The sequence below is a fragment of the Coregonus lavaretus genome, assembly GCF_964263955.1.
Source record: "Coregonus lavaretus genome assembly, chromosome: 4".
NCBI classification, from domain to species: domain Eukaryota; kingdom Metazoa; phylum Chordata; class Actinopteri; order Salmoniformes; family Salmonidae; genus Coregonus; species Coregonus lavaretus.
In genome coordinates this window covers 27,448,387-27,473,392 of record NC_139991.1, presented here as the reverse complement: position 1 = coordinate 27,473,392, position 25,006 = coordinate 27,448,387, and the positions used below count along the sequence as shown (strand labels likewise).

Sequence of the window (25,006 nt, the reverse complement as noted above, 5' to 3'; positions counted from 1 at the left end):
CAATATCTCAACATTTTTATGTGAAATTCTCTAGTCGATAACCTTACAATTATAAAATAATCAACATGAATTTCAAACATATAAACACCTATGTCTAAGACTGAAACCAGACAGAGGAGTATTGATTTGGGAATCATTTTAGAATGTAAAGCATTGCTTTCCATTGGCCTCAAGAGAGCTGCGTCAAGGAGCCGTGATAAGCACTGATAACCAAACTCTTGGTTAAGACTAGGCCTCGGGTGAGGATTGAGGTCAGAGTTACAAGACAGTTAGCCTGGTCCCAGATCTGTTGGTGTTGTCTTTCCAAAATGGCAAGATGGCACAAACAGATCTGGGACCAGGGTACAAGAAAATGGAATATGCTCAGGCATGGCCAAGTCCCCATGGTCTGACTCCTCTCTTGTGTTTCCTCTCATGTCCATGTCGTGTGAAGACATTGTGCAGAGTGTGGGGCTGGTATATCACACTGGGAATAAATTCTCTGACAGGGAAGGAAGTTTATATCGATGGCTGATAATTCTGTATGTGGATGATAACGCAAAATGAGCTCAAAGAATAGAGGAAATCTAAAGTTTGAATTGTAATATGCATGAAATGTCAAATCTATAATTCTATTTGACACTAGTAGTCATTTAGAGCACAACACTGACTATAATACTCAGGAAGACAAGTTTTTTTTTTGGGGGGGGGGGGGGCATAGACATGGAAACAGACAACATACAGTACATGCAGTATTGCCACTGTGTACACACACATACACCACATACATTCCAAACACGTGGCGAAACGGTCTTTCTTTCAGTCTCTCTCTGTAGGATTAGAGACTGTCGTTGACGCCGTGCTGCCTGCTGAACTCCTGGAAGTCCTCAGGGATGGTGTCTGTATAGGTTAGAGGTTAAGAGTCAGGGTCAATTTCAACTGAGGGTCAGTTAAATCAAGGATGCCAATGTGGTTGATGAAGGCTCACAAATGTGACACATTTTAGTTTTAAAAAATTGTGTGAGTAAAGTCATAAATGTAGAAATAATCTCAGTAAAGACAAAAGAGCATCTCAAATGACCAGTTTCAACTAGCCTGTTATAGTACTTACCATTGCAACGGTACTTTAGGTTGGACCAGATTATGTTTTCCTGAGAGAAACAGAACACGCCCAGTCGCCCTCCTCTCATGGTGGTGTCAATGGTCACACCTGAGTCAGCCACCAGCTCTGTCCCCTCATAGAAACGGGCCCTGTCCAAAAACCCAACAGACATTAGCCATTGTTGTTAGAAAACTAGAGTATCATTGTGTATTACACGGAGAGATAACATCACCTCTCTCTCTCTCTCTCTCTCTCTCTCTCTCTCTCTCTCTCTCTCTCTCTCTCTCTCTCTCTCTCTCTCTCTCTCTCTCTCTCTCTCTCTCTCTCTCTCTCTCAATTTCAGTTTAAGGGCTTTATTGGCATGGGAAACGTGTGTTAACATTGCCAAAGCAAGTGAAGTAGATAGTAAACAAAAGTGAAATAAACAATAAATATTAACAGTAAACATTACACTCAGAAGTTTCAAAAGAATAAAGACATTTCAAATGTCATATTATGTATATATACAGTGTTGTAACAATGTGCAAATAGTTAAAGTACAAATGGGAAAATAAATAAACATAAATATGGGTTGTATTTACAATGGTGTTTGTTCTTCACTGGTTGCCCTTTTCTTGTGGCAACAGGTCACAAATCTTGCAGCTGTGATGGCACACTGTGGTTTTTCACCCAGTAGTTAAGGGAGTTTATCAAAATTGGGTTTGTTTTCGAATTCTTTGTGGATCGCTGTAATCTGAGGGGAATATGTGTCTCTAATATGGTCATACATTTAGCAGGAGGTTAGGAAGTGCAGCTCAGTTTCCACCTCATTTTGTGGGCAGTGTGCACATAGCCTGTCTTCTCTTGAGAGCCAGGTCTGCCTACGGCGGCCTTTCTCAATAGCAAGGCTATGCTCACTGAGTCTGTACATAGTCAAAGCTTTCCTTAAGTTTGTTCTCTCTCTCTCTCTCTCTCTCTCTCTCTCTCTCTCTCTCTCTCTCTCTCTCTCTCTCTCTCTCTCTCTCTCTCTCTCTCTCTCTCTCTCTCTCTCTCTCTCTCTCTCTCTCTCTCTCTCTCTCTCTCTCAGCAGCCGTCCTGTGTGCATCATATCAGCTGTCTCACCTGATGTATCCGACCTGGGGCCGGTGCTGCAGGTACCAGCGGTAGGAAACCTTGTCCTTCCAGCCCACGTTCCTGGGGTCCTTCCACAACAGACGCACCTGGTCATTGGTGTCCCCCGTGTGCCAAAGGGAGTTCCTCAGGTGCTCACCTGGACCCGATTTAGACTTCACAGCCTGGGGATGGGGAGGGAGAGAGAGATGGAGAGAGGAAATTGCGAGGGAGAGAAGGTAAGAAGTAAATACAAAAAGACAAAGACTGATTTGATTGTACAATTCAACACACATGCACACACACACACATACACACACAGAACCCCCCCACACACACACCTTGAGCTGGATGCCAGGCTCGGCCACTGCTCTGAAGGGTGTGGCCTGCCAGTAGGTCTGCTCAGTCTGTTTCCACATGACCACGTAGAAGGAGGAGGAGTCCTGGTAGCCAAAGATGAAGCCTGCATAGTCATCGTCAGTCACTGTGTTTACATGGAACGTCCCCTCAAAGTCCACCCCACTGAACGCAGTGTAACCTAGGGAACAAAACAAAGAAGTTAAGATGAAATAGGAGACAACTTGATATAATACGATATGATATATGATACTTGATAATGATTTGGAAGTCTTTCTTACCCACAGCAAGTCCAGGGTCACTGTTCATGGTCTGCACAATCTCCATTCCCTGTTTGAGAGATAAAATGTCAGTCATGTTGTCAAATCAAAGTATTTTAACATATTGAGCGTATTATTTGCAGTAGTCCTGTAAATGGCCATCTGACCTGATTGAGGACCACCCAGTTGGGGTCAATCTGGGCATCACCCTCGGGGTCCAGCACCACTGTCTGATAGGCTCTGAAGTCTGTCAGAGTGATCTCAGCGTTCTCTGGACAGTTGTCTATTCTGTCAATCACCTTGTCCTGGTCAAAGTCTGACTCACACACATCCCCAACACCATCATCTGGGAGGAGAGAATACACAAAAGCTTAGAAATGATGGCCAAAAAGGTTCTAAGCATAGGCAATACATTAGTAAAGCAGAGAGTTTAAGGTTGGTTTGTTGGTTGATTGGTTGGTTGAAGATCAATGGTCAATGGTGACTGAGTATACGTTGTTTGAAGTATAGTATTAGATCAATTCAGCTACAGTTCTTTTGCAGGTGTCAAAGCTGAATGTGATGGAAAACCTTGTCAGTCCATAGGTGCTTCACTTCCTCATGTTTTACTTTCAGTAAAAAATGTGTAGTCTCATACTGTATGTGTAGTCAACTCTTCTATTGTTGTCACGCCATTTACAGCATGTTTGGCAGGACACAAACTTACACAGAGAAGAGTTGGACAAAGCCCAAACAGACTGAAACACCATGCTATAGCTTTTAGGTGATAACTCAAGAATTAATTCAGATTTAGAAAAGCGTTATTTCCCGTTGCTGGGCAATTTGGTTGCAGCAGTAAAGCAAATTAAAAAGTGTGAAAGACTGACTGTTCTCATCCAGCTGGTCGGGGTTGGCCACCAGTCTGCAGTTGTCGGGTCCCGGTGGCAGGAAGTCAGGGATGCTGTCATTGTCATCGTCATCGTCACACTCATCCCCCAGGCCGTCTTTGTCTGTGTCCAGCTGGGAGCTGTTGATCACGTTGGGACAGTTGTCTTTGGTGTCCTGGTGACCGTCACCATCACTACAGACCAGGCAGTTGATGCACAAGGAGGAGGGACAGAAAAGATAGGGTAAGGTCTTTCTCTCAAATTTTGTAAACCTTTTTTTTATTTTTACATCCCTGTTAGTGAGAATGTATCCTTTGCCAAGATAATCCATCCACCTGACAGGTGTGGCATATCAAGAAGCTGATTAAACAGCATGATCATTACGCAGGTGCACCTTTGTTTTGGGGACAATAAAAGGCCACTCTAAAATGTGCAGTTTTGTCACACAACACAATGCCACAGATGTCTCAAGTTTTGATGGAGTGTGCAATTGGCATGCTGACTGCAGGAATGTCCATCAGAGATGTTGCCAGATAATTGAATGTTCATTTCTCTACCATAAGCTGCCTCCAACGTTGTTTTAGAGAATTTGGCGGTATGTCCAACCGGCCTCACAACCGCAGACCACGTGTATGGCGTTGTGTGGGCGAGCGGTTTGCTGATGTCAACGTTGTGAACAGAGTGCCCCATGGTGGCTGTGGAGTTATGGTATGGGCAGGCGTAAGCTACGGACAACGAATATCATTGTATTTTATCGATGGCAATTTGAATGCACAGAGGTACCGTGACGAGATCCTGAGGCCCATTGTCGTTCCATTCATCCGCCGCTATCACTTCATGTTTCAGCATGATAATGCACGGCCCTATGTCGCAAGGATCTGTACACAATTCCTGGAAACTGAAAATGCTCTGGATTGATGTGTACGACAGTGTGTTCCATTTCCCGCCAATATCCACTAACTTCACACAGCCATTGAAGAGGAGTGGGACAACATTCCACAGGCCACAATCAACAGCCTGATCAACTCTATGCGAAGGAGATGTGTCGCGCTGCATGAGGCAAATGGTGGTCACACCAGATACTGACTGGTTTTCTGATCCAGGCCCCTACCTTCTTTTTTAAGGTGTCTGTGACCAACAGATGCTTATTTGTATTCCCAGTCATGTGAAATCCATAGATTAGGGCCTAATGAATTTATTTCCACTGACTGATTTCCTTATATGAACTGTAATATCTTTGAAATTGTTGCATGTTGCGTTTATATTTTTGTTCAGGGTGTATATATATACTGTAGTTGAATATTAATCAGAATAAAGGGATGAATTGACTACTGCAATCATGTATTGACTAAATCAATTAAATCATGAAGTGGATATTTTAAGATAATACTTTTTCTCACGTCAGATACTTTAAAATATGTTTTATTTTACCTGTCTTGGTTTGTGTCACAAGAATCCCCAACCAGGTCATCATCGATGTCGGACTGAAATCAGAGCACAGATTTGTTAAAACACTTTTTGACCACTCACAGGGGACGACAGCTCAGTTGCTCCATATTCCAGTATATATCTGTAAACTGAACAGATCTCAGAGCCCCAATGGAGGCCTGTGGAGGCAGTCTGACCTGGTTAGGATTAGGAATATCGGGGCAGCTGTCACAGTCGTCTCCCACTCCGTCTCCATCCCGGTCCAACTGGTCCCGGTTCACCACCCGCTGGCAGTTATCCAGGAAGTTCTTCAAGCCTGGAGACCAATTAAATTACAAAGTTTGAGATTGTAAAGTTATCTGACCAATAGTATCCCACCAGTCTGCAGAAGTGTTAGAGAAATACATAACAGTGCTTAAGGAAAGTAGGCTCTTTCAGGATTACTGCTTTGTGATGTATGCACACCAGGGGTAGCTGTTCTAGATATTTCAAGAACATTTGTGAAATCTCCATGGGATAAAAGTGAGCTGTAATTATGGCCCATGAGAAAATCATAAAGCATGATTTATGTGATTTGAAGGCTTACTCACTGATGTTGAATCAATGCATTATTATTTAAAGCAAACCGCATGTGGTTGATGCTGTTTCCATTGATATGCTGTTTCTAATAGTTCACTAGTTGTGCCACAGGGAGGCGCTGTTGCATTTGTCATCTGAGTGAAGTGTTTGTACAGAAGGCCCTATGTGTGTCATTTCTCATTTCTCTCAGGGAAGCAACAGTACTGTGATCATTGCATGAAGGTCAAGCGGTCTGCAGACAGAGTCTGTAAAAAGAAACCCAGACAGTCATGTACAGTATCAAAGAGTTAGGAGGACAAAGGAATACTGTGTGTATTTTTACTGTGCGTTAGTTTGAGAGGTGATTTTAGTAATGGGGTCAGGGTAGGGTTGGTGTTTGGGGGTTTCTAGACAAACGAATGTTGGAACAGTCTACTGTGACGGTAGCTAGGTGGTAGTGATGTGTCGCTGTACGTACCGTCTCCATCCATGTCATCATCGCAGGCGTCTCCTTTCCCGTCACTGTCTGTGTCCCTCTGATCGGGGTTCTCCACCATACGACAGTTGTCACAGGCATCACCATGGCTGTCCTTGTCACTGTTCCTCTGGTCCACGTTAGGCTTCAGCCAACAGTTGTCCTGCATGGGAGAGGGGCACAGGGGGATCAGAGAGTTTGAGGGAGAGAGCTGTACTATATGTGTGTATGTGTAAGGTCTACCTGCTCATTAAGTTCTACCTGTTCATTCAGGATACCGTCTCCATCAGCGTCATCGTCACAAGCGTCTCCTTGTCCGTCCTTGTCAGCATCTTCTTGGCCAGAGTTGGGAACGCGCATGCAGTTATCCTGACAACAGACAGATTTATTTCAACACACTGTTATCCCTTTAACAGACACAACATCAAAATAATATGGGGGGAGGGAAAAAGGGAGTGGGAAAGAGGGAGTGAGGAAGGAGGCAGGGGGAAAGAGGGAGTGAGGGAGGAGTCGGGGGGAAAGAGGGAGTGAGAGAGGAGGAGGGGGAAAGAGGGAGTGAGTGAGAGAGGGGGAAAAGGAAGTGAGAGAGGGGGTGAGGGAGTGAGAGGAGGAGGGGGGAAAGAGGGAGTGAGAGGAGGAGGGGGGAAAGAGGGAGTGAGAGAGGAGGAGGGGGGAAAGAGGGAGTGAGAGGAGGAGGAGGGGGAAAGAGGAGTGAGAGAGGAGGAGGGGGAAAGAGGGAGTAGGAGGAGGGGAAAGAGGGAGTAGGAGGAGGAGGGGAAAAGAGGGAGTGAGAAAGGGGGAAATAGGGAGTGAGAGAGGGAGTAGGAGGGAGTGAGAGAGGAGGACGGGGGAAAGGGAGTGAGCGAGGAGGAGGGGGAAAGAGGGAGTGAGAGAGGAGGAGGGGAAAAGAGGGAGAGGGGGAAAGAGGGAGTGAGAGGAGGAAATAGGGAGTGAGAGAGGAGAAAATAGGGAGTGAGAGAGGAGGAAATAGGGAGTGAGAGAGAGGGAAATAGGGAGGGGAAAGAGGGAGTGGGAGAGTAGGAAATAGGGAGTGAGAGGGGGGAAAGAGGGAGTGAGAGGGAGAGATGGTGATACAGTGAGAGAGAAAGCGAGAGAGACGGGAAGGCACGGAAAGAGAGATCACGTTTATTCCAGGATAGTTGTATTTGTTGTGTTGTCATGGTTACCTTTTTACAGACCATATCCTTGCACTTGAGTTTCTCATCAGGGTATCCATCAATGTCTGTGTCCTTCCCACATAGGTAGCCATTACCAGCCCAGCCAATTCCACACTGACAGGGAAAATAAGAGAAAACACTTGAGGCAGTGTGTGTTTGCGTTTGTGTGTGCATGTGTGTGTAAGGCTGTCAGTAAAAGTCTGGCCTAGTTTTATAGAGTGATGAGTGTGTAATGTGTGTGTGCATTGTTGTGTGTGTGTGTGTGTGTGTGCGTGTGTGAGTGAGAGAGTTCTGTCAATGGAGGCCAGTTTGTGATCCATAGGACCCCACCTGACAGTTGATGGAGCCGTCTCTTTCTTGGATACACTGGGCGTTGACATCACAGGGGTTGGTCAGACTGTTACCACAGCTCCTCTCTGGCTTACAGCCCTTCACCTGGTCCCCTATGTAGCCTGTTTTACAGCCCCCACAGACGTATGAACCCTATAGGGTTAATATAGGGTAACAGGCAATGAGCGACATATATTACATGTAGTACTTGTACTTGTGTCAGATATTTAGCTTGGAATCCTCTTAACATTGTTCCCTTGTCCTATTGTTTAAAATGGAGCGATATTCTATTTGGATTCCAGATACTAGCCTGGTCCCCAGATCTGTTTGTGTTTCAAGCAGTTTCTGTTGTATGATAATGAAGGTCAGGAGTTGGCTGAAGCAACAAACAGATGTGGCGACCACCAGGCTATCAGACAGACACTCAGTCCTTACCGCAGAGTTGTAACAGAGAGAGTCAGCAGTGCACCCTCCGTTGTTGGGTCCTTTGCACTCATCAATGTCATCACAGACCTAAGAGATATACAGTACAAAACCGGACATGAGCATAAAAATACAAATTATGATATATAGCTTGAAAAGGTGTTCCATGATGAGTTATCCCAATAACAATGTCACCGGGTGGGGGTCGATTTCATTTCAATTCATCTTCTTGAATTGACCGAGTTGAAATGGAGGAAGACCGCTTGCTGTCGAAACGTTGGTGAATAAATGATTGCATTAGAGCTACTAGAGCGTGTAGCTTTTCCTTTACTTTAAACAAATTGAAATGGAGACCTTGACTCCAGTTGGTGATGTTGACTGACCTGTTTGTTTGTCTGTGCGTAGACCACTCCCACCCCCTCCACAGCCAGACCAGTGAAGCCCAGAGGACATGCGTCACAGCGAAACCCTGGAGCTGTGTTCACACACTTTACCCCTGCGAAGCAAGGGTTAAACTGACACTAAAGAGAGAGACAGAAGATGCTTGGTTAGTATTTTAGAATGATTACAACCATACAAATACATACAGTAAACAGACACAGACACACACACACACACACACCCTACCTCATCCACATCATCACAGCTGAAGCCGTCCCCTGTGTATCCATCAGGACAGGGTCCACACTCAACACCCTCCTCCGTCTCAATACACATATCGTCACGGAAACAAACACCAGGGGCACACTTTGGCTTCATGACCTCGCTTCCACCCAGTCCTTCAAAGACACCCAGAGGAAATATATTTTTATGACACATTTTTTCACAATACCAATGGTTTCTCATGTATTAGTTATGAATGTGTCATAAGCCAACATGCTTCAAATATAACTAGGGCCTAGGGATTTTCCTTGTCAGGTCTCATGGTCAGGAAAAACTCTTGACCCAATCTATAACAACATATGACATGTATACAGAACATTAATAAATCATTTGTAATATAATGGTGGTAGTGGATGTTCTCACCACAAGCCTGGCACTCAGAGATGGTGTTTCTAAGAAAAGATGTCTCTTTGACCTTTAGAAAGCAGCAGAAACATGTTTTTATATGGACTCAGTGGGTCAGGAAGTGCAGTTTAAGAGTTCCCAGAGGAGCTTGACCATTATAGTTACCTGCTGAATAAGGACATCTTTTAGCTCATTTATCACCTGGGTGAGCTCAAGCATTTGATTGGACAGCTGCTTTGTGTTGACCCCTGCATGGGGGAAGAACATGGGTCAAACCAAAAGACTTGAGTTGGGGTTCTTGTTTGAGCTACCCTCAATCTACAGTAACAGGGTTTTGTGTGTGAATTAGACAGTGTGTGTGTATATGTGTATATATATATATATACACAGTACCAGTCAAAAGGATCTTTCTTTATTTTTACTATTTTTTACATTGTAGAATAATAGTGAAGACATCAAAGCTATGAAATAACACATGTGGAATCATGTAGTAACCAAAAAAGTTTTATATTTGAGATTCTTCAAATATCCACACTTTGCCTTGATGAGAGCTTTGCACTCTCTTGGCATTCTCTCAACCAGCTTCACCTGGAATGCTTTTCCAACAGTCTTGAAGGAGTTCCCACATATGCTGAGCACTACCATCTCAATTTGGTTGAGGTCGGGGGATTGTGGAGGCCAGGTCATCTGATGCAGCACTCCATCACTCTCCTTCTTGATAAAATAGCCCTTACACAGCCTGGAGGTGTGTTGGGTCATTGTCCTGTTGAAAAACAAATGATAGTCCCACTAAGCCCAAACCAGATGGGATGGCGTATCACTGCAGAATGCTGTGGTAGCCATGCTGGTTAAGTGTGCCTTGAATTCTAAAAAAATCACAGACAGTGTCACCAGCAAAGCACCCCCACACCATAACACCTCCACCATGCTTTACGATGGGAGCTACTCATGCGGAGATCATCCGTTCACCCACACTGCATCTCACAAAGACACGGCGGTTTGAACCAAAAATCTCAAATTTGGACTCCAGACCAAAGGACAAATTTCCACTGGTCTAATGTCCATTGCTCATGTTTCTTGGCCCAAGCAGATCTCTTGTTATTATTGGTGTCCTTTAGTAGTGGTTTCTTTGCAGCAATTCGACCATGAAGGCCTGATTCACACAGTCCCATCTGAACAGTTGATGCTGAAATGTGTCTGTTACTTGAACTCTGTGAAGCATTTATTTGGCCTGCAATTTCTGAGGCTGGTAACTCTAATGAACTTATCCTCTGCAGCAGAAGTAACTCTGGGCCTTCCATTCCTGTGGTGGTCCTCATGAGAGCCAGTTTCATCATAGCGCTTGATGGTTTTTGCGACTGCACTTGAAGAAACTTTCAAAGTTCTTGAAATGTTCCGTATTGACTGACCTTCATGTCTTAAAGTAATGATGGACTGTCATTTCTCTTTGCTTATTTGAGCTGTTCTTGTCATAATATGGACTTGGTCTTTTACCAAATAGGGCTATCTTCTGTATACCCCCCCCCCCCCCCCCCTACCTTGTCACAACACAACTGATTGGCTCAAACGCATTAAGAAGGAAAGAAATTCCACAAATTAACTTTTAAGAAGGCACACCTGTTAATTGAAGTGCATTCCTGGTGACTACCTCATGAAGCTGGTTGAGAGAATGCCAAGAGTGTGCAAAGCTGTCATCAAGGCAAAGGGTGGCTATTTGAAGAATCTCAAATATAAAATATATTTGATTTGTTTAACACTTTTTGGGTTACTACATGATTCCATATGTGTTACCAGCCTCAGATATTGCAGTCCAAATAAATGCTTCACAGAGTTCAAGTACACATCTCAACATTAACTGTTCAGAGGAGACTGTGTGAATCAGGCCTTCATGGTCGAATTGCTGCAAAGAAACCACTACTAAAGGACACCAATAATAAGAAGAGACTTGCTTGGGCAAGCAATGGACATTAGACCGGTGGAAATGTGTCCTTTGGTCTGGAGTCCAAATTTGAGATTTTTGGTTCAAACCGCCATGGCTTTGTGAGACGCAGTGTGTGTGTGAACGGATGATATCCGCATGTGTATTTCCCACCGTAAAGCATGGAGGAGGAGGTGTTATGGTGTGGGGGTTCTTTGCTGGTGACACTGTCTGTGATTTATTTAGAATTCAAGGCACACTTAACCAGCATTGCTTCCACATCATTCTGCAACGATACGCCATCCCATCTTGTTTGGGCTTAGTGGGGCTATCATTTGTTTTTCAACAAGACAATGACCCAACACACCTCCAGGCTGTGTAAGTGCTATTTTACCAAGAAGGAGAGTGATGGAGTACTGCATCAGATGACCTGGCCTCCACAATCCCCCAACCACAATCAAATTGAGATGGTTTGGGATGAGTCGGACCGCAGAGTGAAGGAAAAGCAGCCAACAAGTGCTCAGCATATGTGGGAACTCCTTCAAGACTGTTGGAAAAGCATTCCAGGTGAAGCTTGTTGAGAGAATGTTTAACACTTTTTTGGTTACTACATGATTCCATATGTGTTATTCCATAGTTTTGATGTCTCCACTATTATTCTACAATGTAGATAATAGTAAAAATAAAGAAACATCCTTGAATGAGTGGGTGTTCTAAAACCTTTGAACGGTAGTGTGTGTATGTATGTATATATATATATATAGACTGTATATATAGACTGTATATATATATATACTGTATATATATACTGTGTATATATTTATACAGTGAGGGAAAAAAGTATTTGATCCCCTGCTGATTTTGTACGTTTGCCCACTGACAAAGAAATGATCAGTCTATAATTTTAATGGTAGGTTTATTTGAACAGTGAGAGACAGAATAACAACAACAAAATCCAGAAAAACGCATGTAAAAATTTTTATAAATTGATTTGCATTTTAATGAGGGAAATAAGTATTTGACCCCTCTGCAAACATGACTTAGTACTTGGTGGCAAAACCCTTGTTGGCAATCACAGAGGTAAAATGTTTCTTGTAGTTGGCCACCAGGTTTGCACACATCTCAGGAGGGATTTTGTCCCACTCTTCTTTGCAGATCTTCTCCAAGTCATTAAGTCGAGGCTGACGTTTGGCAACTCGAACCTTCAGCTCCCTCCACAGATTTTCTATGGGATTAAGGTCTGGAGACTGGCTAGGCCACTCCAGGACCTTAATATGCTTCTTCTTGAGCCACTCATTTGTTGCCTTGGCCGTGTGTTTTGGGTCATTGTCATGCTGGAATACCCATCCACGACCCATTTTCAATGCCCTGGCTGAGGGAAGGAGGTTTCACCCAAGATTTGACGGTACATGGCCCCGTCCATCATCCCTTTGATGTGGTGAAGTTGTCCTGTCCCCTTAGCAGAAAAACACCCCCAAAGCATAATGTTTCCACCTCCATGTTTGACGGTGGGGATGGTGTTCTTGGGGTCATAGGCAGCATTCCTCCTCCTCCAAACACGGCAAGTTGAGTTGATGCCAAAGAGCTCTATTTTGGTCTCATCTGACCACAACACTTTCACCCAGTTCTCCTCTGAATCATTCAGATGTTCATTGGCAAACTTTAGACGGGCATGTATATGTGCTTTCTTGAGCAGGGGGACCTTGCGGGCGCTGCAGGATTTCAGTCCTTCACGGCGTAGTGTGTTACCAATTGTTTTCTTGGTGACTATGGTCCCAGCTGCCTTGAGATCATTGACAAGATCCTCCCGTGTAGTTCTGGGCTGATTCCTCACTGTTCTCATTATCATTGCAACTCCACGAGGTAAGATCTTGCATGGAGCCCTAGGCCGAGGGAGATTGACAGTTATTTTGTGTTTCTTCCATTTGCGAATAATCGCACCAACTGTTGTCACCTTCTCACCAAGCTGCTTGGCGATGGTCTTGTAGCCCATTCCAGCCTTGTGTAGGTCTACAATCTTGTCCCTGACATCCTTGGAGAGCTCTTTGGTCTTGGCCATGGTGGAGAGTTTGGAATCTGATTGATTGATTGCTTCTGTGGACAGGTGTATTTTATACAGGTAACAAGCTGTGATTAGGAGCACTCCCTTTAAGAGTGTGCTCCTAATCTCAGCTCGTTACCTGTATAAAAGACACCTGCGAGCCAGAAATCTTTCTGATTGAGAGGGGGTCAAATACTTATTTCTCTCATTAAAATGCAAATCAATTTATAACATTTTTGACATGCGTTTTTCTGGATTTTGTTTTTGTTATTCTGTCTCTCACTGTTCAAATAAACCTACCATTAAAATTATAGACTGATAATTTCTTTGTCAGTGGGCAAACGTACAAAATCAGCAGAGGATCAAATACTTTTTTCCCTCACTGTATATATATATATATATACAGTGGGGAAAAAAGTATTTAGTCAGCCACCAATTGTGCAAGTTCTCCCACTTAAAAAGATGAGAGAGGCCTGTAATTTTCATCATAGGTACACGTCAACTATGACAGACAAAATGAGAAAAATAATTCCAGAAAATCACATTGTAGGATATTTTATGAATTTATTTGCAAATTATGGTGGAAAATAAGTATTTGGTCAATAACAAAAGTTTCTCAATACTTTGTTATATACCCTTTGTTGGCAATGACACAGGTCAAATGTTTTCTGTAAGTCTTCACAAGGTTTTCACACACTGTTGCTGGTATTTTGGCCCATTCCTCCATGCAGATCTCCTCTAGAGCAGTGATGTTTTGGGGCTGTCGCTGGGCAACACGGACTTTCAACTCCCTCCAAAGATTTTCTACGGGGTTGAGATCTGGAGACTGGCTAGGCCACTCCAGGACCTTGAAATGCTTCTTACGAAGCCACTCCTTCGTTGCCCGGGCGGTGTGTTTGGGATCATTGTCATGCTGGAAGACCCAGCCACGTTTCATCTTCAATACCCTTGCTGATGGAAGGAGGTTTTCACTCAAAATCTCACGATACATGGCCCCATTCATTCTTTCCTTTACACGGATCAGTCGTCCTGGTCCCTTTGTAGAAAAACAGCCCCAAAGCATGATGTTTCCACCCCCATGCTTCACAGTAGGTATGGTGTTCTTTGGATGCAACTCAGCATTCTTTGTCCTCCAAACACGACGAGTTGAGTTTTTACCAAAAAGTTCTATTTTGGTTTCATCTGACCATATGACATTCTCCCAATCCTCTTCTGGATCATCCAAATGCACTCTAGCATACTTCAGACGGGCCTGGACATGTACTGGCTTAAGCAGGGGGACACGTCTGGCACTGCATGATTTGAGTCCCTGGCGGCGTAGTGTGTTACTGATGGTAGGCTTTGTTACTTTGGTCCCAGCTCTCTGCAGGTCATTCACTAGGTTCCCTCGTGTGGTCTGGGATTTTTGCTCACTGTTCTTGTGATCATTTTGACCCCACGGGGTGAGATCTTGCGTGGAGCCTCAGATCGAGGGAGATTATCAGTGGTCTTGTATGTCTTCCATTTCCTAATAATTGCTCCCACAGTTGATTTCTTCAAACCAAGCTGCTTACCTATTGCAGATTCAGTCTTCCCAGCCTGGTGCAGGTCTACAATTTTGTTTCTGGTGTCCTTTGACAGCTCTTTGGTCTTGGCCATAGTGGAGTTTGGAGTGTGACTGTTTGAGGTTGTGGACAGGTGTCTTTTATACTGATAACAAGTTCAAACAGGTGCATTCATACAGGTAATGAGTGGAGGACAGAGGAGCCTCTTAAAGAAGAAGTTACAGGTCTGTGAGAGCCAGACATCTTGCTTGTTTGTAGGTGACCAAATACTTATTTTCCACCATAATTTGCAAATTAATTAATAAAAAATCCTACAATGTGATTATCTGGAATTTCTTTTCTCAATTTGTCTGTCATAGTTGACGTGTACCTATGATGAAAATTACAGGCCTCTCTCATCTTTTTAAGTGGGAGAACTTGCACAATTGGTGGCTGACTAAATACTTTTTTTCCCCACTGTATATATACTGTGTATATATATGAGCATTCTATCACCATTTAGTTGCTTTCATGAAAAGTGGTTGGGTGACGTATAAGAAAAGGCCTTTCCTTAAAACAAATGTGTCTGTGTAAACTAGACAGTAGAGACTAAATTAACAGTTTAGGGAACACACAGGAATAAGAGCTGGTTTGTTTTTTCTCATAAACTCTTACCCAGAGTCTGCACTGAGTCTCCTTGTTGGTGGCAGTTTTGTAGAGCGGCTACGTTCTCGAACGTGTCACCCACCACCAGTTTCAGCTCTTCCAGCTCCTCCTGTTTGTGAAGAAGTCCAATGACAGGGATGCATTAGTTGGAATCAGTGCTGATGGATGGGCTTGATTAGGACAAGGTGGTTGCCAGATTTGTTTTCTGGTTGCCAGATTTGTTCCTGTTGTAGCCAAATCTAAATCGTTGACAAATGCAGAATTTTCGATAATAATAATATGCCATTTAGCAGACGCTTTTATCCAAAGTGACTTACAGTCATGTGCGCATACATTTTTACGTATGGGTGGTCCCGGGGATTGAACCCACTACCCTGGCGTTACAAGCGCCATGCTCTACCAATTGAGCTACAGAGGACCACAGGATAGGCAAGGATTTGGCAAGATCTGGCACCAATGCTAGGGTTAGAGTCATTTGAATTGGGAAGGAGGATCTATGAGTAAATAAGTGACATCACATCCGGTGTCCCTGAGTACAAAGGCAACAAAGGTAATGGTTTGGGATGGGTAACAGAAACATCTATGTTTCTATGAGTAAACAAGGCAACAGTAAACATGTTGTTCCCCACGAATGATGAAGCGCCCCCCTTGGGCCTATCAGTGTAATTTTGTAAATTCCAGATCTCTATGGATTTCTATGGCAAGATGCATCATACACCCAAGTTTCCTCAAGATCGGGCCAATCAGTCTAATTTTGTAAATGCTGGATCTCTATGGCAAAATCCAGTCAAATCGGGTCAGTGGTGTCTGAGATATTGCATGTGACGTTCTTACGTACGAACAGACGGAGACAGATCCATAGTCCCCTTCCCGATTTCATTGGTGAGGGACAATAATGATTGCGTCGCATATGATGTGCTTCATTTGAACAACATCCAATCTGACAATGGTCAAACGTAGTGCACTATATAAGTAATAGGTTGCCATTTGAGACGAATCCCATAACATCACCTCTGCTTTGCCCTGCATGCTCTTCAGCTCCACCACGCCGTAGCCTGCAGGCAGGCCCTGAAACACGGAGGGGAGGTCCCTGACTGTCTCCACCAGTCTGCAGTCCAGGTGTAGCTCCACCCCCCCTGGTCCCTGCTGAATCCCCTTCAGGTGGAAGAGGAGACGGTGGCGCTGACCGTCCGCCAGTGGGATGTTGTTGAAGGTCACAGAGCTCATCCTCCGATCACTCCTCAGGTAACGCAGCATGGCTGGGAGAGAGGGAGTGAGGGAGAGAGGGAGTGAGGGAAAGAGGGAGTGAGGGAGTGAGGGAGTGAGGGAGAGAGGGAGTGAGACAAAAATAAGAAGGCCATAGGGTGGAACATTACATGAGATGGAGAGTGAATCACAGCAAATGCGTCAATGAATTGAATACATTAATAATGTAGAAGGAGAAAGGCGAAAGTAATGAAATGGAAAGATAGAGAGAACCTTTTCAATATCACATTTTAAAGAAAAGTGCAATATATTATACATCCCTATCCTCCGAGCCATTGTGCACCTAATTTCTTTGTGGCTGCACTGATGGCCAAATTCGATGTCTTTGAATTAATAATGCGTAAAAGAAACAATATCTTCTATATCTTCAGTGTACAAGTGGATAAACCCCCTCAGTTGGGCATTACATCCCTAGCCTCTCCTTCCTAACAATTACCTCTGTTGAGTTTCCCCAGCACAGTGAACTCAAAGTACTTGCTGTTGTCCCGGGGGTTGTACAGACCGAACACGGTGGTGCCAGTCTTCGGCTGCAGTTTAAAGGTGGTGAGGATGAACGCCTCATTCACCCCCTGCTCCACTAGGCCGCCCTGCAGCAGGTCTGGCAGACAGTCCGGGGAGTTTAGGAGATCATAGACTGCAGAGGGAAATAGTTAAGTAAAGTAACAAAGTAAAGTTCAAATTATTCAAACTGTCTGTGGCTCAGTAGAGCGAGAATAAACACACCTATATAGATGGATGGGATGGTTATTGAGCAAGGTGTTTTGGATGTACCGTGGGGAAAGTGCACTTCAATACTTTATAGACTAAACTGGGCTGAAACATCAGTTAGTTTGGCTAGCTGGTGGGAAATGTTAAATTGCCTGCTCTGCAGCAGTATTTCTTCACTTTTTCCTGAGCTAGAGGTTTTGATGTGCTGTGAAGACACTGGTGGTCAAGAGAGAGTACAGATGAAGGATGTTAATTTGATCATTCTTTTGTTGCTGAGAATTTTCCTGCAAATCAGGAAATGCAAACTTGTAGTTTAAAAAGGCTTCTAAAGTTTGTAATTTCCACTTAAAAACGTCAGACTTTATTTGCCCTAACAAATAATTTATCAACCCCTACAAAAAATATCCATTCATTATAATCCACATACAGGGCCGGATTAACAAATCATTATTGGAATTATTTTATTGGAACTCAGTAGGGGTCTCCACTTACTGTGGTTATGTCAGTCACTGACAGTCACTCAATTAGCCATGTCAGCTAACAATTTTTAGATTGGTAAATTAGTCTAGCCAGCTATCTAGACTTGTAAACATGGCCGAATACCGAGGTCAGGGCCCCGAATACCAGGGGCCCTGACCTCCAGGAGGCCTGACTCCCACTGAGATATCATTAACATAGCATAAGTCATGGCAAAATGTGTAGAATTGCAGGAAATGTACTTTCTGTCTGCCATCAAAGTGTTTTGCCCACGAGGTGGGGGGCCCCCCAACCAAATCTCGCTTAGGGCCCCCAAAAGGGCCCCCTGAATCAGTTACCCAACCAAGACAGGACCCACCAGTTAACCACATGGACCCCCTACCTCCTCTTCTCCACCCATCTGATGATTAGCAGAGCGGGCTCCTGAGTCCTTGGTTGCAGTAAAAAACTTAAATATATACACAGTTGAAGTCGGAAGTTTACATACAACTTAGCCAAATACATTTAAAGTCAGTTTTTCACAATTCCTGACATTTAATCCTAGTAAAAATCCCCTGTCTTAGGTCAGTTAGGATCACCACTTTATTTTAAGAATGTGAAATGTCAGAATAATAGTAGAGAGAATGATTTATTTGAGCTTTTATTTCTTTCATCACATTCCCAGTGGGTCAGAAGTTTACATACACTCAATTAGTATTTGGTAGCATTGCCTTTAAATTGTTTAACTTTGGTCAAACGTTTCGGGTAGCCTTCCACAAGCTTCCCACAATAAGTTGGGTGAATTTTGGCCCATTCCTCCTGACAGAGCTGGTGTAACTGAGTCAGGTTTGTAGGCCTCCTTGCTCGCACACGCTTTTTCAGTTCTGCCCACACATTTTCTATAGGATTGAGGTCAGGGCTTTGTAATGGCCACTCCAATACCTTGATTTTGTTGTCCTTAAGCCATTTTGCCACAACTTTGGAAGTATGCTTGGGGTCATTGTCCATTTGGAAGACCCATTTGCGACCAAGCTTTAACTTCCTGACTGATGTCTTGAGATATTGCTTCAATATATCCACATCATTTTACTTCCTCATGATGCCATCTATTTTGTGAAGTGCACCAGTCCCTCCTGCAGCAAAGCACCCCTACAGCATGATGCTGCCACCCCCGTGCTTCACGGTTGGGATGGTGTTCTTCGGCTTGCAAGGGACCCCCTTTTTCCTCCAAACATAATGGTGTCATTATGGCCAAACAGTTCTATTTTTGTTTCATCAGACCAGAGGACATTTCTCCAAAAGGTACGATCTTTGTCCCCATGTGCAGTTGCAAACCATAGTCTGGCTTTTTTATGGCGGTTTTGGAGCAGTAGCTTCTTCCTTGCTGAGTGGCCTTTCAGGTTATGTCGATATAGGACTCGTTTTACTGTGGATATAGATACTTTTGTACCTGTTTCCTCCAGCATCTTCACAAGGTCCTTTGCTGTTGTTCTGGGATTGATTTGCACTTTTCGCACCAAAGTACATTAATCTCTAGGAGACAGAACGCGTCTCCTTCCTGAGCGGTATGATGGCTGTGTGGTCCCATGGTGTTTATACTTGCGTACTATTGTTTGTACAGATGAACGTGGTACCTTTAGGCATTTGGAAATTGCTCCCAAGGATGAACCCGACTTGTGGACATCTACAATTGTTTTTCTGAGGTCTTGGCTGATTTCTTTTGATTTTCCCATGATGTCAAACAAAGAGGCACTGAGTTTGAAGGTAGGCCTTGAAATACATCCACAGGTACACCTCCAATTGACTCAAATTATGTCAATTAGCCTATCAGAGGCTTCTAAAGCCATGACATAATTTTCTGGAATTTTCCAAGCTGTTTAAAGGCACAGTCAAGTTAGTGTAAGTAAACTTCTGACCCACTGGAATTGTGATACAGTGAATTATAAGTGAAATAATCTATCTGTAAACAATTGTTGGAAAAATTACTTGTGTCATGCACAAAGTAGATATCCTAACCGACTTGCCAAAACTATAGTTTGTTAACAAGAAATTTGTGGAGTGGTTGAAAAACAAGTTTTAATGACTCCAACCTAAGTGTATGTAAACTTCTGACTTCAACTGTGTACTACATATACAATATATAATGTATATATAATATACTGTATACTGCATATATTTCCATTATTTATTTATTTATTTTGCCTCTTGGGCTCTTGGGCTCTTGGGCCCCCTACGGGCCTGGGCCCAGGGGCTTCAGCACCTGTAAACCCCTGCATTAATCCGGTCCTGTCCACATAATAATTCACATTTTCTGTTGCTGCAGGAGTATTTTCCTGCTGTAGAAAACTGGCTCAAATTAAGATCCTACATCTGTAGGCTAGTTGATGAGGCAGATGAGGCAGAATATGCTGATGATTGCTGAAGTTTTGATGTGCTGAGAACAAGGGCAGACTGGGACCAGAAATCGGCCCTGGCATTTCTAACACACCGGCCCAGTTTTTCCCTTGAGGCACCCACACCAGCCCATTTCTTTCCTCGAGGCCACCACACCGGCCAATTTATTTTTCTCCTTCTGAACCACATTTTTAGTCAGATGATGATCATCTTGCACAAAAACCCAAGTTAAAAATGGACCAGCCGATTTGGCATTTGCCGAATTGCCAAATGGCCAGTCCACCCCTGGCTGAGAAGATACTGGTGGTCAAGAGAGAGTAGGTTGGTTGATGAGGCAGATGAGGCAGAATATGAGGTTTGGGTAAAACATTTGTACTTTTATCAGAATGTATGGTATTTTGATCATTTTTGAGCTAGTAGTTTTGATGTACAGAAGGGATACTTTATGTCAATATACAGTAGACTAGAATTGTCTGGAAGATCAAGATCAGGCTAATTTTGTCTCGGTCCAAATAACCCAGTGGGTCTTTTGCTTGACCACTTGGCATTAGATAAATTCCACCAAAAATGGCATTAGATAAATATGGATAAACTATAATGTACTCAGTGCTCAGGGAGTGGAATGTAGAAGCCATTGAAGAGTTAAGGCCAAGGTTCCAAGTCTAGTCCAATAAAGTCACTCCGTGACACAGCAAGCCTCAGGAGGATGTGCCTTGAATCCCTCCCCGCCAGTCTGAGACATGAATACACAAGTGCCCTAGCAGATGTCTATAAGGCACACTGTCGTGAGGGCAACAAATTGCTCCCAAATGCTTCCAGAAAATTGCCCTCATATCCCCTGCTCTTCTCACCCAAGATTGCAGAGTGTGATCCCCAGACAAGATCTCGTGTGTTCAGCTTCAGACATCTTTGTTCTTTTCTCTTGCCCCCAGTCTTTACTCCGGTTCCCACTGCCTGGCCTCAGTCTGTTCTAGCTCATCGGGGAACAGCACTGGGGCTTTTAAAAGGCGTGTGGTTAAATGTGACTGGAGCCACAAAAACAGGCTGCCTTTTCATGCCGTTTCTTGCGCTCAATTTCACCTTTACAAACACAGACAGACCTGGTTTGTGAAAGGCTTCAGCATCACTATTGTCCCCCTCACCTGTGGAGGGAGGTTAGGCAAACATCGTGACTTGGCCTCAACGTGACTTGGCCTGCAAACTGGGACTGGGGGTGTACCAACAAAACAATCTAAACAAACCCACTCTATTCTCATCCATCTGTTTAGACACACTATACACACACACACACTCACTCCCATCTGTGTTTTAGACTCAGGGCCATGTGTGGGTCAGGATCTCCATGAGAAAGGATCAGATTTCATCCCCAGAGCCACCACTTGTCCTCTCAAGATCTATCAAGACACACAAAACCATGTCCTTCAAATCCACCTAAATCCACCGAAAACAATCTCTTAACCAAGTGAAATAAACTACTGCATAAAGTAAAAACAAGTCACATAAAGTCACGGTTGTTTGTTTAAAAACCTCTTAGATGTAACTAAATGTAATCTAAAAAGTAATCTGTTATAAATTGCTGAGGTGTAGTCACTTTTGACAGTACACAGTAAAAATATGATAAAAATGAAATATTTTATGATGTATTTCATATTCAACAAAACTGTGTGAATAAGGAATGAAATGACTTATATTTTTTCTAAGTAAAATGACTAACTATACGATTTCACCTAACTTATAACTGTAAAATACACTATATATACAAAAGTATGTGGACACTCCTTCAAATTAGTGGATTTGGCTATTTCAGCCACACCCGTTGCTGACAGGTGTATAAAATTGAGCACACAGCCATGCAATCTCCATAGACATTGGCAGTAGAATGGCCTTACTGGAGAGCTCAGTGATTTTCAACGCGGCACCATCATAGGATGCCACCTTTGCAACAACGTCAAATTTCTGCCCTGCTAGAGCTGCCCAGGTCAACAGTAAGTACTGTTATTGTGAAGTGGAAATGTCTAGGAGCAACAACGGCTCAGCCGCGAAGTGGTAGGCCACACAAGCTCACAGAACAGGACCGCCGAGTGCTGAAGCGCGTAGCGTGTAAAAATCATCTGTCCTCGGTTGCAACACTCACTACCGAGTTTCAAACTGCCTCTGGAAGCAACAGGTGTCCACATACTTTTGGTCATGTAGTCTACATATTTGTATATTTAGTGTTAGAGAAAATGTGCATATTTTCTAAATGTCTCTCTTGATCAAAACATCGGCCCCCATAGCTTGGCTTCCTGAACTCGTTAGGAACTCACCTTTCATCTCATATTAATATTGTCCATCTATGACAAACAGAACGTTTTATTTTTATTTTTTATCTATGAATTAGTTTCGATTACTGGCTATAGATCAGTCTCTGAATGTGCTACAGCGAACAACCCACTCTCCTGTTGCATTACGATGTAAGGATTCCAGACATATGTTAGTGGCTGTGACGTAGGGTCCAGCCAGGAGTTGATGGACAGTCGGAAGAGCGAATAAAATGGTAGGAGGGACATCCCAACTTCAATTGGTGTCAGATTTTACATCCTGCTTCACACCGGCAGAAGAGAATCAGGGCTACCACTCAATGCAAGCCATTTCGATCTACACTACCGGTCAAAAGTTTTAGAACATCTACTCATTCAAGGGGTTTTGTTTATTTTTGCTATTTTCTACATTGTAGAATAATAGTGAAGACATCAAAACTATGAAATAACACATATGGAATCATGTAGTAACCAAAAAAGTGTTAAACAAATCTAAATATATGTTATATTTGAGATTCTGTGTGCATGCGTGTCTGGGTGTGTATTTGCTCAGACTCCAGTATTGCATACAGACCATTAGTGATTACTCCCATGTGTGTGATTAAGTTGGGACTTTGTTTAAATCAGAGCCAGACTGCAGAGCCCCCCCACACACATACACACACACAGACATACACACGCACAGAGTCACACCTCAGTCATCAGTACACAACATTCTTCTGAAGGATGTCTTTTCAATCTTCTCACCACAAATGCTATAGAGGAATATTTATCATAACAGAGTATCCAATGCCATGTGTAGCCCTTTGTGTATATTGGATTGAGTACGAATGAATATTATATTCTCAATCACAGTGTCTGTTAGATCAATCATTACCTTGGAGCTTCATGGTCCTCTATTGGAATCCTCTGAGGTAGAGGGCTGAGCGATTTATTAGACTGATAGAGGCATTTGAAGATGACATCAGTCTCTCTGTATATCTAATTAAACTGTCTGTCTCTGACTACTGTCAAATTGTAACTTTTAGCTGTAGTATCCTGTAATTACCTCTTCATTTACCTTTTTAATCCCACAGCACCCCCCCCCCCAAAGGAAAAATAAATATCACCCTTGCCTTTCTTTGCACTAACACTTGGACTTCTCTTGTCTTACTTTGCTGATAGCTACTTTATTGAGGAAAAATGTACTTACTATGACTGTGATATGCGGTTGTCTCACCTAGCTATCTTAAGATGGATGCACTAACTGTAAGCCGCTCTGGATAAGAGTGTCTGCTAAATGACTAAAATGTAAATAAAAAAGCAATAACTTCAAAATACTTTGTTGTGCCATTGCATTGTTTCAATAGACTTTACCGACCACATCAAGATCACATTGGCATCACATTCAGTAATAATAATAAAAATAAATCTCAGCTACACTCACCTGAGCCCTGGGCTCCCACGTCCGAGCACAGGTTTAATATCAGCTGCAAAGCCACGATCAGCGTTGTCCACAGCCCCATTCTTTCCTCTCACTGTCCTCCGACCTGTTTCTCTGGAGTGACTGATCCCTATCGGACAGAGTGGTGCTCGTCCTGTACTGTTGCCTGGTATGTGTGTTTGTAGAGACAGAGGTGAGTCTAAGCTGTCATAGTGAGGCAGGGAACAGCTGCTGTGTGTTGCTGACTGGGGAGGACGGGAGGCTGACTAAGGGGGCGAACAGGGCCAGAGATGGTTTAAGCTTTCCTTAGACGGCCACATGCAGAGAAGGAGTGACCAAGACATCCTCCACCGTATTGGCTGCCATGGATGGATGTTGTGTGTGGGTGGGTGTGTGTGTGAGTTGGGATAGGGTGTGTGTGGGATGTGGTGGTGGTGGTGTGTGTGTGCACATGTATGCATGCAGGGCTTCCTCCATGGTTCAGGAACTCCAGCAAGCCAGGTTAAAAAATGCTTGACTTTTTGATCTGTGCCACCTTTCAGATCAGCAGTCTGACTCCTGGCAGTCAGGAGGCATTTTATTGCCACACACCTCCTCCTCCCAAACACTGTTAGGGATTCCTTCAGGTTTTCAGTGGTTCAGATGCAACACATTTCCCCTGCGTCCTGACTTCCCCTTCATCCCCAAGCTTTGGACAGGAAATGAGCGGTCTGGAAAACCAAATTAAAGCCACAATCCGTCATTCGTTTTTCAGGACAACGGAAGCCCCACCACTTGGTTGTGCTATAAAGCTGTGGGATGGGGCTGGAGAAATGTAATGAGCTATATTGATGCAAGGACTAACAATCCATGAGATAAATATGGTATTTTTAGAAGCATATTTGGAAGCTATACGTTGTTCTTTTACAAAGACATTGTTATAAACAATGGAGTAAAACAACCATATATTTTGGGATGTGATAGGAAAAGGTTTAAAAAAAAAAAAAGAATTAATGTATACATTCATTTAAATGACCATTGAATAGATTCCCAGATCCCAGACTGTAGCTTTAATAAGCCCAGCACAGTCACCGAGGTCAACACAGCGTTAGACAAGCCAGAACACACAGTCAACATGTCTGGCACCAAACTACTCGTCACATTTGGCATAGATGATCAAACAGGAGGCTTAATAATGTTTGTTTTTCGTTCTTTTATCGCTTTTTTTTGTGCCCTTTAAGAGCATGGAGGCTTGTTCCATTTGGAGATTTCAAGGCAT

The 25,006-nt window shown here is 43.4% G+C and overlaps 1 protein-coding gene across 1 annotated transcript; it reads right to left on the bottom strand.

Annotated features, from left to right (window-relative positions):
- On the bottom strand, positions 1 to 23,830 carry LOC311128608 (thrombospondin-4-B-like; the record flags this gene model as incomplete). The annotated part of the gene is made up of 21 exons (XM_084160785.1): positions 1 to 879; positions 1,091 to 1,230; positions 2,183 to 2,355; positions 2,512 to 2,708; positions 2,809 to 2,857; positions 2,955 to 3,133; positions 3,654 to 3,847; positions 5,085 to 5,137; positions 5,279 to 5,397; positions 6,118 to 6,277; positions 6,376 to 6,483; positions 7,302 to 7,406; positions 7,623 to 7,775; positions 8,058 to 8,135; positions 8,429 to 8,566; positions 8,673 to 8,824; positions 9,072 to 9,158; positions 15,211 to 15,310; positions 16,213 to 16,460; positions 16,904 to 17,101; positions 23,752 to 23,830. 21 exons carry the CDS (start codon positions 23,828 to 23,830, stop codon positions 818 to 820), a joined length of 2,772 nt encoding a protein of 923 aa, XP_084016911.1. The 3' UTR covers positions 1 to 817.
- Positions 23,831 to 25,006: the final 1,176 nt, after the last annotated feature.